This window comes from Anabrus simplex, chromosome 3 (genome assembly GCF_040414725.1).
Source record: "Anabrus simplex isolate iqAnaSimp1 chromosome 3, ASM4041472v1, whole genome shotgun sequence".
Classification (NCBI taxonomy): domain Eukaryota; kingdom Metazoa; phylum Arthropoda; class Insecta; order Orthoptera; family Tettigoniidae; genus Anabrus; species Anabrus simplex.
The window spans coordinates 494,878,664-494,892,230 of NC_090267.1; the positions used below are offsets into that span (position 1 = coordinate 494,878,664).

At 39.0% G+C, this 13,567-nt stretch overlaps 1 protein-coding gene across 1 annotated transcript in view; it reads right to left on the reverse strand.

Annotated features, from left to right (window-relative positions):
- Positions 1–13,567, reverse strand: part of RpL21 (ribosomal protein L21) — a 49,332-nt gene that overhangs the window by 12,073 nt on the left and 23,692 nt on the right. Inside the window, exon 4 of the mRNA XM_067143654.2 lies at positions 1,451–1,580. Within this exon, the coding sequence (XP_066999755.1) occupies positions 1,451–1,580 (130 nt within the window). The remainder of the gene's footprint in view (positions 1–1,450; positions 1,581–13,567) is intronic.

Sequence of the window (13,567 nt, forward strand, 5' to 3'; positions counted from 1 at the left end):
CACAGCAGTAGTTGCAAATAGATGATTGTGGCGACGTTTAGTAAATTCACAGAGGCTTGCAGACTGAATGCTGAAAGGCATAACAGTCTTTAATGATAATGTATGTATGTATACTTGTTAAACAAAAATGTAAGTATGATAAAATAGACACTGAAATTTCTTTTTTTTATACCCCGCAAGGCTCTACTTCTAAATTGACGCTTTAGAAGATTTTGGCTCTCTCTGGTGATTATGCGCTGAAACATAGACATCCAACCAATCCCAGCCTGCCATTTATATCGATTTATATCGGCAGAGCACGATCTCGAAACCTAGTTGCCAACTATATTATTTATATTCACCACGTGGTTAACGTATCTCGCTCAGCGTGTATGGTATTCGGTATGGTTCGCGATCTTTTGCATTTTCCTTCAGTAATTAGTGTTTTTCATATTGTTGGAGATTAGTGGAGTGTTCCCTTTGTAGGCCATAGATTCCTTACTGTGCCAGCAATTAGCGATGCGTGATGTGTTATTTCCTCATTCTCTTTTATTCTTAATAATATACTTATTAGTGTCAGATATTAGTAAGTGTAGTTTTTGTGAATTTGTTTTCAATCCATATTCATTAGTGTTTCTGAGTACGGTATTACATTTTACAAGGGCTGTTTATAGCGGTCGTATTGCATCAGCTGTTCTCGCGGGCGTAGCGCGCTGGCAACAGAGGAAAGGCAATGGTCATTTGTTTTGCGAAACTTCAATTTAGAAGTAAGGCCGTGCGGAGTATAATTTACCCTGACAAAAACAGCATGTGGATCTTACTTGGAGAAATATGGTAATGTCTAATAAAGCAACTAAACATAATCCTTGATTAAAACACCTTTTGAGTTCATCCGACAATGGGATTCCAAGGCTCTGAACTTGTTCAAACAATTCAACATGTGCAGAAAAGGTTCTAAGCCAAAGCAAGTATACCCCCAGATATTTACCACTTTCCTGATTTATACTTTCTTAAGAAGCTAGAGTAGAGATGTTGTCCTGTCACTTGATGTTCCTGATAGAACAAAGTTTCTGTTGGTGAAAGTGTCCAGGTTTATTTATGTCCAAGCAGTAGAGTGTCCACACTTTATATCCTTCATTTTTCACTGTTGTCAGTCTGATTTTCAGAGAGTGCTTTGGCAGCAATTACATGAGTAAAATTTAGTGAAAGCCATAATGTCATTTGCATATTTGGCGATTCCTGCAAAACATCTAACATTATATTCCTATTCTTGGACATGACAAACTGACAAAGCAGATATATTTCTTTATAAATCAGAGTTTAACCCATATCTTGGTCGAATGACGAGTTTTAGATGTCAGGAAGGATGAGAAGTAAAGGAAACGCAAGCAAAACTTATGATATTTTCACACATCTCTTAAAAATAGCAAGAAATACATGGTGTCTGGAACACAGCAGACAATTACATTACCTGTCTCTTGAGTGAAACAATCTTCTTGTTTTCCTTTGCCTCTTTACGCAAGCGCTCGTTTTCCTTAACTCTAGTGAGGAAGTCTTGCCTGCACTTGGAGTGGGTAACATGCTCAATACGGACATTAATTCTGTACGGAAAAAACAAACCATATTCAAAAGAAATGCAAATGAAGAGAATAAAGAAAAGTAACAGGGTAGTAGGTTAACAACACAATGAACGTGCAAAAACAAGAAAATAAAAATTCTATCCAACTGCTCTTACAAAAAAGTGAGAGTCCATACAACAACATCTTGCAGAATGTGACAAGTACTGTTTAAACTTGAAAATATATAATGTAATGATTATAATAGTTGAGGAGTTACAATGCAAATGGGTAAATGCACCAGGTAAAACATAGATGAAACTATAATTTCATTAATTTCACTTATTTCACGTAGAACACCCTTGATGACAACTGTAAACACATTGCATAAACTTTTCCACACCACGACTCAATTTCACTTACTATACTACTTACACTCTGAGAAAATACACCACAAGAACTTCAAATGATTCCACTGATCCAGGTTTGTATACCCTAAGAGAATCTCCTTAGGCTTCTTGCCAACTGACATTTTAGTCTTGAAAATGCTAATTTTCATATTATACTGTAATCATCTCTTTTCAGGATTCAAGATATTAGATTGCTCGCTTGCAGTAACGTGCCACCAAAATCAATTCGTAAGCATTTCCACACTACTTATTACATTTCCATTCTTCTAAATCCTTTTTATACCTTTCAGTAAATTATCCTCGTCTACTATAAATAATAAGGGTGAACGATTATAACCTTGTCTAACTACTATGAAACATGAACTAATTCCACCCATTCCTGCTGTGGCCTGATTTTCAACATAAATGTCTTCAATTGCCTGTAACACACTACTCCTGACCCCATAATCCCTCAGTATAGCAAACATCCTTTTTCTTGGTAGTCCGCAAACTAAAAACTAAAAACGAAACCCATGCATTAACCCTTTACTAGCATCAACTTCTTATAAGTGTCAACCAAGTCCATATGTTTATTACAGATTGCGTCAACCGCTTAAAAGCAACAGAAGTTTACAAATACTTCTGACATCTATTGGCCTTATTTTGCAACAAAGTACTAAATTTTACTTCTATGGAATATCGTACTCCATGTAGAATTCACATGGCCGTGGACACATTTTCTGTGTGGTCAGTAGTCGAAGCAACATGGCTTCAGCGTTAAAACCCTCAAAAGTAAACAAAGTCATTTTTTTGCTGTTTTACGTCGCACCGACACAGATAGGTCTTATGACGACGATGGGCCAGAAAAGGCCTAGGAATGGGAAGGAAGTGGCCGTGGCCTTAATTATGGCACAGCTCCATCATTTGCCTGGTGTGAAAATGGGAAACCAAGGAAAACCATCTTCAGCGCTGCTGACAGTGGGGTTCGAACCCACCATTTCCCGGATGCGAGCTCACAGCTGCGTGCTCCTAACTGCACGGCCAACTCACCTGGTACAAAGTAATTTAGCAGTGATATTGAGCAAATGCTCTTGCTTTGTGATGAAAGTGAAGACGAAAGTGATGAATTCCACAATGACACTAATGTGACGAAATCGAAACATTTCGCGGGCCACATAACAGATTCAATTTTACCGGCAATAGTGGGATTCATGCTAACTTTGGGGATAATCTTGAACCATTGACAATATTTAAACATTTTGTTAGTGATGAAAAATTATCTAATGTTAAAAAAAATATGCAACACGTGGAAAATTAATGCTCAGTTAAGGGGTGAACTGTCTACTCCTCTTGAACCATTTTTAAAAAATGATACATACTGAAAACCTGGTCCTGACAGCCACTCACGGGGTTGACACTGTACCATTTTTCTTCCAAATCTATCTCCAACACTGAAAACACCCTCTTTTCTGCTTTGTATCATAATCAAGAAAATATCTGAACAGTTTTGTAACCTCTTTACAGATAGTTGCAATTACTGCTTTCGTCCAGTCAAAAGGTACCTTAGGCCGACTATTACACTATCAAAGAAATTTATCAAAGATCTTTTGTAAAAATATGTTTTATAAAATATGACAGTGTAATGAAGGAATATTTTATAAAATGTCCTTTCATAAAAGGTACGAGCATTGTATTATTCTTTGTACAAGATTTGACATGTTACATCCAAAATGGCAGATCGGAATGCTGCTACAACAAAACGGTTCATTCCCAAGTAGGACGATGATGATTAAAGGAGCCTAACATCTAAGGTCATCGGCCCCTAATGGTACGATATGGATGACACATGATAATTAAAATGTTAAAATGTTCCACTGACTTGAGTTTAAAATTAACGCTGATTAAAAATGATGAGAATAAAACAATCACTGGATCTAATTCACAATGCTTTTTTTTTTCTAGTAACATTATAGAAAATACAGGTGACAATAGAATAAGGCATTGCCTGGAAGTACAGATAAATAAATATAATTCAAGTTAGAAGTTAAAATAACACATTAAAATATGCAAACACAAACTAAGATAGAGTCAATGGGATAAAAGCGCAGTTAACAGAAATACGGATGGCAAGTTCTATTGACTGTTAGTCATCTCACAGGATGAGGGAGAGGGTACTCGTGAGTTTTAGACTACAGCGCAGATTGACCAGGTCCACGGACTCCGTACGGGTGTGTACCAGGGTAAGACGATCGCCGCAAGTACACACCGGAAGGGGCTCCCCTTTCAGCAAATAGGAGTGTGTTACTATACCGTGGCCAATCTGAAGACTACATAATACCACTGCTTCCTTCCGAGAAGCCCGAAGTGAAGCCCTCCATACTTTCGTTGTACCTTTTATCGCTCTCAGCTTATTTGGAAGTGGAGTGGCTTGCTACATCTCCCAATGTAACCGCCTCCTTCGCAGCCTTATCTGCTAACTCGTTTCCTTCTACACCCATGTGCCTTGGGAGCCACATAAACGTGATTCTAGTGCCGGTATCCGAACAACCGGCCAGCAGGTCCAGTAGCCGCTGCAACACAGGGTGCTGAGGAAAACAGGTATCAATAGACTGTAGCGAGCTCAAGGAATCGGTAAACAGAAGAAAGTGTCGCGCCCATAGGACAGTGCGTACCGCAGAGCTTTACAGGTTCCATATGGGAATCAACATCTATATCATCTGATGGCCAGACAGGCATCAATTTTTGGTAATGAGACAAAGTCTCCCATAGTGCATTGGCACTGCTCGTGGCTCCAAGTAGCCTACGCAGTGGCCTCCATGGTATGCACTAGCCATGCGTCTTGCTGGGTGCGCTATTTACCAACTGATGAGCCCAACTTGGCAGACTGGGGCAAAATGCTGGCAACCAGGAATGAGTTAGCTGGAAAATTTATAATGTCCAATAACGGACCATTTATATTCGTATTATAAATTTACTCATTCGGGATAAATATTTCAGGTTCCCTATGGGAATCAACATCTTATTTCCCTGTATTTTCGCTCTGCCCACAGAGGCGTTAATCTTGTCCCTCCATTTGCCCGTACCATCTACCGATCCGGCTACTACGGCCGCTCTGCATGAGCTACCACCAAAAATAAAAGCCTTGCCTCTAACGCAGTTTACAAACCATGTAAAAAGATGTAAATCTCTGTGTGTGCATGGCCGGGAGCGAAAGGGAGAGGAAATGTCGAGTGAATGAATTACTGTACGAGTGTAAATATATGAATAATGTATTTATTAAAGAAATAAATCGTCCGTCCTCCAATGAGGGTGACCATTTGGATCCGGAATACAGTTTCAATTTCAATGGAGTTTAAAAATAGCAAGAAATGAAGATTTAATCGTTGAAGCTGTTTTTCCCGGGGTTAGTGGGGGAGAAATGTCAATCACGTTCTCAGGTACAGATGGAAGTGAATGATTTGCAGAGAGTCCCTCAGTATCTGTATTACTAATTTTTCCAATCCGCAGAATGGAACTTTCAAGTTTTGTAGGAAGTTCGATGTCTGACTAGGGAGGGCGTCTCTTGTTCCAAATAGCAGGCCTCTGACAATCCACCGATCGATAGGTATTTTATACTTAGATGAAAGGTAAGGCAAGCATGGAATATAAATAGCTTGCTTTTCTTTTTCTAGGTCCACATCCCGAGCCTGAACCAGGTCCCTTTCAAAGCGAATGGTGGGATCTAAGACCATCGCTTTCATGTCCTCTCTGTCGATGGCTACGATGTCTGCCCTCCGATTAGAGTCATCGGTGCAGTGAACCTCTTCGGGCACCTCCCACCCACGCTGTCTCAAGCCTTCAGCAATCGACGATCTTACACGGTGGTGGCGCATTAGTTCAGTGCTCCGGCAGAATCCCAGCACATGTCCAAGGGTTTTTGTCTTGTTGCAGCCATTTTGGTGGCAACGGGTTGTGTTGAATGACCTACCGGGAACCGACCTGACTGCGGTGAGGTTGCATGTCATCTTCACTGCATTCATGTATTCAGAGGAAGACAGAGGTGATTTATGAGTCATCCAGTAGTTACTTTCGGGCAGTCTGAATATAACACTACTCCTTTTCCTTTATGTGGTAGCTGACATCACGACTGAAAGGATCGATTTCTCATAATTATTATTATATTAGCTTAGTAGGTCTGTGAAGTAACTAATGTACATGGGGCTTGCCCTTTTCACTAGACCATCCATATAATCTGTATAATTTGTGGTAAATAAATAATAAAAACAACAACATATCTCTCCCACGAAGCTTTCTTACCCTGTAGAATGAGAACTCATGCCTTAGTACGGAGTTTCTTAAATGTTACCAAATTGGCCACAGTAGGCTGCCTACGATAGTTTATGAGCGCGAGAGCGTTCTTTGATAGCTGCTGCAATTTCTTCATTCCACCAAGGAACAAGTTTTTGGCGAGGAGTCCCTGAAAATGATAGAATAGACTCCTCAGCAGCAGCAAGAATAACTTGTGTAATGTAAGCTATATCCCCATCTATAGTACACCAGGTCATGTCGTTAAAGATAGCTAGTTATGTGAACTTTGGCCAATCAGCATGTTTAGGAATCCATCGAGGAGCCTCGACGGATTTCTGTTTCAACAAAGTAATAACAATGGGAAAATGGTGAAGGTCCCAGAGATCGTGTGTATTCCACCGAAACACTGGAACTAACGTTCGGCTGCATAGACTTACGTCTCCTGTATTCAAAATATATAAATCCAGCTCTCTTACTAATGGAGACATGCCAGCTTTCAAAAGTAAGAAATCAGGAGAAATTTGGCAGTTAATCGTGACGTATTACAACACATCACTGATGGCAGAACATGTACTAATTCATTCTAATTCAATACATTAACAACTCTATTTGACCTACATATATATATATATATATATATATATATATATATATATTTTTCATTATTTATATGTCAATACTAAATACTGGACATACCTGAACTGTAGGAACATGTGACTTCTCACCCTTCAACATGCTGATCACATTATGACTAATTGTTGTTCAACACACCTGTAGCTAACTTGGCCCTCTTCAGAAATTCTGAACTAAATTTTTGCTCAAAGCACATGCCTTGCTGAACTGACTCTAAGGTTAAATGTTTCTCCAAAGTTTGTTCAGACAGCAAGGATCTGAAACGCGGTTTTGCCTGTGTGATTCTGCTAAAAATCCTTTCACATTCTGCATTGCTATGTGGAATTGATAAAATAGCAAGCATCACCTTAGAGAGTCTGTCATATTTAAGTACATCATCACCTGATTTCATTTGACCTACCAATGCCCATTGAACACCAATTCTTCCTTTTGCCAGGCCTGTTTCTTCAAGCTGCAAGTTACAGAACTGTGAGTGCAGAATATCAGTTTCTTTATCTAAATGTTCCTTTCACTAGTCAGAATGTTCGGAAACTTGTTAATGAAAAATCTAAGGCTAGAAAATGATGCCTTACTTACAGCAGAAATATTTGCAACTTCTACATTAATTAAAACTTCATCTTTGAATGAAAATTTGTGTACCATGTCACACGATGAAGAGAAACACTTTCTAATAGACTTAAAGAATGTGCACTTTTCCTCAGACTTCAAAGTGTTCACTAAAACAAATGCAGAGTTCCTTATCATCAGATCACAATCATCCTTTTGTTTTGTTGGGTATGATAATCTACATCAAGGAGAGATGGGGAGCTTTTAATAACGTGTGGTTTCACAAACTTTGCCATCACATTCTTCAATAGTTTCTCCAAAACTGACCTCAATAAGTGGATATGCGGCATACTTGACTGAAGAGCTATGTTTGGATTTTCAAAGATATCCATGAAACTTGAGAGAAAAAGGCAAAAACGATCTACATGTAAATTTGATGAAAGGAACGTGAACAGTCATTCTTCACGTGACAATGCATGACTCTTAGTGTCATCAGTAGTTTCAATTTTTTTTTTTTTTAGTGACACTGATGACTGGGTTTTTCTTTTAACTGAGGAGTGTGGTGAAATGATATGAGAATGCTTCACCATCTGAGAATCCTAACTCACAATTTCGCTCCTGAATAAAGTAACCAAAGGGTCCCACTGTCCTGTCTAAACACCTTCTTAGTGATAACCATCGAGTGCACATGCTTCAGAATTTTCCTGGTCTCTGTGTTGTGAAAAGTCTGAAATTCTCTGAACTTTTCTTTCCTCTTTGCACTCCTTTCGGATAATAAAATATATAAATCATACTTTCATCTACATTCACGGCAAGCACTCAACACCCTTCTTTGCAGCAGAATTAATTACGTGACGAGCAGCCTATGATGATTATGTTACTATTTTCCCGCTTCAAACATCCTGCCACACCATTCATTCATCCTACCATTACTGGAGCATTATCAGCACCAAGAGCTAGGCAGTTTTTTAATGGAAAGCAGAATTCCTGAAAAGTTGAGAGCAGAAGATTAGCAATGCTAGCTCCAGTAGCATCCCCTTCTAAATTAGGCACAGAGAGTAGACAACTCTGAATATCATCGAGATCAGTAGCAACAGAAAACGCATTCACTTGCAAATGTGATACAATTTTCGCCCTTCTACCATGCACATTTCTGTAATGATAGCCGCTGTTTTCGTTCTAGCACACCCATATCGTTTAGTGATTTCCGAAATCAGGAAACATTTTGGGAAAAAGTTCCCGCAGGGTCGGCACTGCATAGCTGCCAACTTGTAGAAATCAAAAATAGGAAGATTTTTTATTCTTGGATTTAATCAGCCATATTGCATCACGGTCTAAGTGAAAAAAGGACAGAATAGAAAGCATACATATCTACAGTTACAATGTGAATTGACCATTAAATTTAAAATCTTAAACTAAAAACACATTTAAATGGTTACAAGAAAATATACCTAATCACTCTCACGAATAATAATACAGTCGAACCTCGATATCTCTAACCTCCATAACTAGAATTTTCATTATCTCAAACTAAGATTTTCCGGCCGTTTGTCCTATTCTTGACGTGTATTTATTTCTCTATTCTCGAAATTCGGTTATACGAATTTCTCGATTTCTCGAAGCAAACATTTCCTCCCTTGAAGCAAATATTACTCTGTAACTCGAACTGTGTGCAACATTAACTGTACAATACGGCATTCGCGGTTTGTGAGGAACAGTTAACAAGTAAAGAAAGGGTTCCAGTGAAGCCGGAAGCTAATATGACGGCAATCAAAAACTCGAACTTCTAGTGATCGGCAAATCCTCGCCATGTCTCGGGTGTCAATTAATTACCGGTCACGTACGAAAGCAAGCCCAGAAGTCGCGGATGACAAGCTCCATTTACGAAACTCGGCTGCGTGTATTAACAAGAAGTTTCAACATGAAGGGAGGAAAGGTTAACCGCAACAAACAGATGAGACTAACGGATTCTTTTCCAAATGTGTTAACGGAACTATGTTTCTTGTTTCACTACGGTACCTACTTTATGTACTGTGTCCTGTCTTCTAAAAAGTTACTATAATAAGTGTTATAATTAAAGTGATGCCGTAAAATAGAGTTGCTTTGTATATTTTTAAGTACCTTTTTTTTTTGCTAGGGGCTTTACGTCGCACCGACACAGATAGGTCTTACGGCGACGATGGGATAGGAAAGGCCTAGGAGTTGGAAGGAAGCGGCCGTGGCCTTAATTAAGGTACAGCCCCAGCATTTGCTTGGTGTGAAAATGGGAAACCACGGAAAACCATCTTCAGGGCTGCCGATAGTGGGATTCGAACCTACTATCTCCCGGATGCAAGCTCACAGCCGCGCGCCTCTACGCACACGGCCAACTCGCCCGGTTTTTTAAGTACCGTTAAACATAATACATTCAGTAAAAGCCCGTACATACATGATTCAATTATGTGCTATACATGCTCAAAAACGGTAAGTTATTCTCTATATCTCGAAATTTCGAAAACTTGAAATAAAATTTATCTCCCGAGGCGATTCGCATAATAGTTTCCTTTATTAGACTGTAAAATAACGGAAATTTAATTTTATAGGTATCCCTGAAGTCTTGGAGGTAACGTTTGTTACGGTATGTTTTTTGGCGATAACGTGAAGAGAAAATACCATAAACTGTCACCGACACAACTCCCTGAAATACATTCAACTCATTAAAATAATGTAGTAAGAATAAAAAAATGCACTGAAATAGATAGATAAATGTCTTTATTGGCGTAGTTAAGGCCATTGGGCCTTCTCTTACACATACGCTAAATACGCTAAATTACCACATACAAAACAGATCGCTATGTCTCATACATTATTAACATACGACTTTGACACGGCAAAAAAGCACGGAACTGCTAGAAAAAACACGCGGCATACAATTCCAACGAAATTACGCGCAGAAACGATGTTAATAGTGCGCGAACCACACAATATGAAACTCATTCTTTCGTCCCGATAAACTGATTCGATAGCGCTCGCTAGCATCTCTTGCTTGTAGGACGATTGCCGTCCCGAATCCCCAGCCGTAAAGCACACATGCTGCTGTAGCGAGCAGGAAACACGAACACGAAGCCGACGGACGATACACTCGCGAAATAAAGCATCAAATAAAAACGCTTGAAAATGAAGTTGGGTAAATTACACAAGCACATAAGAATTTATCCTTTATCCTAGGGTACGAGTATTGACGGTACTGGAGGTTATATTGGTAAAAAATAGGAAGAATTAAAAATAAATCGGACAATCGGAAGACGAGTTAAAAAACAGAAAGTTTCCGGGTAAATCGGAAGGGTTGGCAGGTATGGCACTGTTACCGAGGTATCCGTGGAGCAGAAAGAGGCGAAAGAAGGTGCTGGGGTGAATGGGTCCATCTACAGTACTCAAATTAATTTAAAATTTGAACTGAAGGTTGTATTTCTTCAAAACAACAAACTTAATTTTTCACTTAGTGAAAATAACAATGATATCTCAGGTACAATGCCAAACAAGGGTGGAACACCCCATAATACGGAATTTAACAATTTTGGGCTTTAAGGCCTCGATTTACAAGATCAAGTTTACAAAATTTACAATTCAAAATGAGGAATAATTTAGTCAAGGGCAGAAATCCCCCAATTCAAGAGCACTTGCTCCAAAACTTACAATTTTTAGCCTTCCAGAGGCACCTCACACTATAACAAACCTTTGAAAACAGCTTACGTGCTCTTGATTTCTTACAGCCCACTCAAGGCAACATTACATCAAAATCTTACACTCTCTGGCCTCACAAGGCACGAATTACGAATGGAAATAGTTTTACATAGGGGTATCTAGTATCCAACCTACCGGGCATTTGCGGAAAAGAACAGGTTAAATAAATAGCCCGAACACAAACTGAATGGAGGCGTACACTGCGCTCCCAGATAATGAAATATTAAAAACCTACAGGGCTCTCGGCCGATGAAACTGGGGCTAGTCCCAAGCTACTGAGGTGGCTCGCATGGAAATGACTTTAATATATTATAGGAAAGAAAACAGTTACAAAAACGTAGTCACCTCAAACTAAGATGAAGGGGAGCTCGAGAGGGTAACTTACTCTCTATCCCCGATTTACAGTTAAAGACTTTATTAAATTTTACATGAAAAAGAAGAAGTTTACATAAAAACGGTTACATAGTTAAAAATTCGGATCTTCCCCTTGGATAAGTATGTGGAAACAGCAAGAAAGATCAAATTTATGTGGCCATTACCTGGCTGATGTACTGCCCGCCAATGAATGAGGCATCCCGCCTCCTGCCTTAACACACACACGCTCAGAAAGACGACGATCAATAGACAAGGAAACTCGAAAAACTGCAACTTATATACCCTCAGGGAAGGTTCAAGAGACTTCAGGACTAATCGTCCCTCTCATTTTTATTGGCTGAACCCAAGAGTTACACTCAAAACCAAACAAGAAGCCTGTGATAGGCTGAAAATTACAGAAAATTTTCATTGGCCAGATTCAAAACTGGCGGAATGAGACAGAAGTGCTGCAAACCTAGAATTATATTTAAAAAAACAAATGAAAATTGAGAAAACCTAGAGTTCGTGGTTTATAGCATTTAAAAATCAGAGATTTAGCATTTTGATTTTCAAATTTAGCATTCTGTAGCATCTAAGCTTCTCAAATTTAGCGTTTTGTAGCAAATTGGTTAAAAATAGGCATAATTTGTTAAATTGCACACACAACAGTTGGGAGTAAAATCATACTGTTTAATCACACATTGCTCGTCATGCAGTTTTGAATGCACTATGGAAAATAAGACAAACATCAACATAAGACTGCAAGAAATATTAACAAACACAAAGGAATATGCTTATTTCCAAATTTACAAACAATTTCAAAGTGAAGAATACTATTCTGAACTTATTTATCACAGTGCAACACACCTACAAGGAAGAGGAATTTCAATGATGATTTAAGTACAACATGCCAAATGTTTAAAAGGTGTCCTCCTTCATTTGAGACCGCCTATCAGTTACAATCATGTTGTACTTGCTAAAAAAAAACTCTACATCGACTGTTCGTAGAGGGCCAAATGCACAGAAGTGCTGCCAAGGCAAAGGAAGGCCTGCAAAACTTTTTTTTTCTTCTTCAAGTTTTTGATTGCAGAGTCGGGACATCAATATAGGGCATCTGTATCCTTACATAAAAATGTCCCGATTTGTGACTTTCGGCATGCTGTTTGATCGTCACTTTGCTTCTAGCCATGGCTAACAGACAATAAAATAAATCGCTACCGTACTTTTAAACAGAACTACTACTCAACACCAATGTCAAGAATAACCGACTAAGATCAAGGGTCAACACACAAAGAGAATGAACGTGTTGCTTGAAAGTGAATTTGCTGTTTGATGGACTGGTCTTTGCAGTATTCTTTACCCAGTGAAAGAAATTCCACACACTGAATGATTTAATCCCTTGGCCTGCTATTACATATGAAAGGAAATATTCCCTTACATACTATTTATTTTTTCGTCACTTTAACATAAATTTGATTAATCACATAGGCTACATAAGAATACACAAAGCAAAGTGAGCTTTTAGCTCGTCTATAGTAACAGGAAACCAATGTTTTTGTTCGTAAGTATTACTGGTTTCAAGGGAAGCAGATAAATTAGCAAGAAATGTAGAGGCATAGGCATTGGTTTCCTTAGTAACGTGATCCCAGAACTGTGGGGTTAGAAATTCATTCCCTAAGTCCATTTCTTTCGGATTATTACCCAATCCCCTCCTCACTAAAGAGTGAATTTCAAAAACTGGTTTACATGTTACAGAAAGAGGCTTATTGTCAACAAGATCATAATTCCAAGTATCATTTTACTAGACTTCTCAACGGGCGAGTTGGCCGTGCGGTTAGGAGCGCGCAGCTGTGAGCTCGCATCCGGGAGATAGTGGGTTTAAACCCCACTGTCGGCAGCCCAGAAGATGATTTTCCGTGGTTTCCCATTTTCACACCAGGCAAGTGCTGGAACTGTACAGTAATTAATGCCACGGCCGCTTCCTTCCCATTCCTAGGCCTTTCCTGTCCCATCGTCGCCGTAAGACCTATCTGTGTCGGTGCGACGTAAAAAAAAAAAAAAAAAAAAAAAAAAAACCACTAGACTTCTCACTCGCTCTTG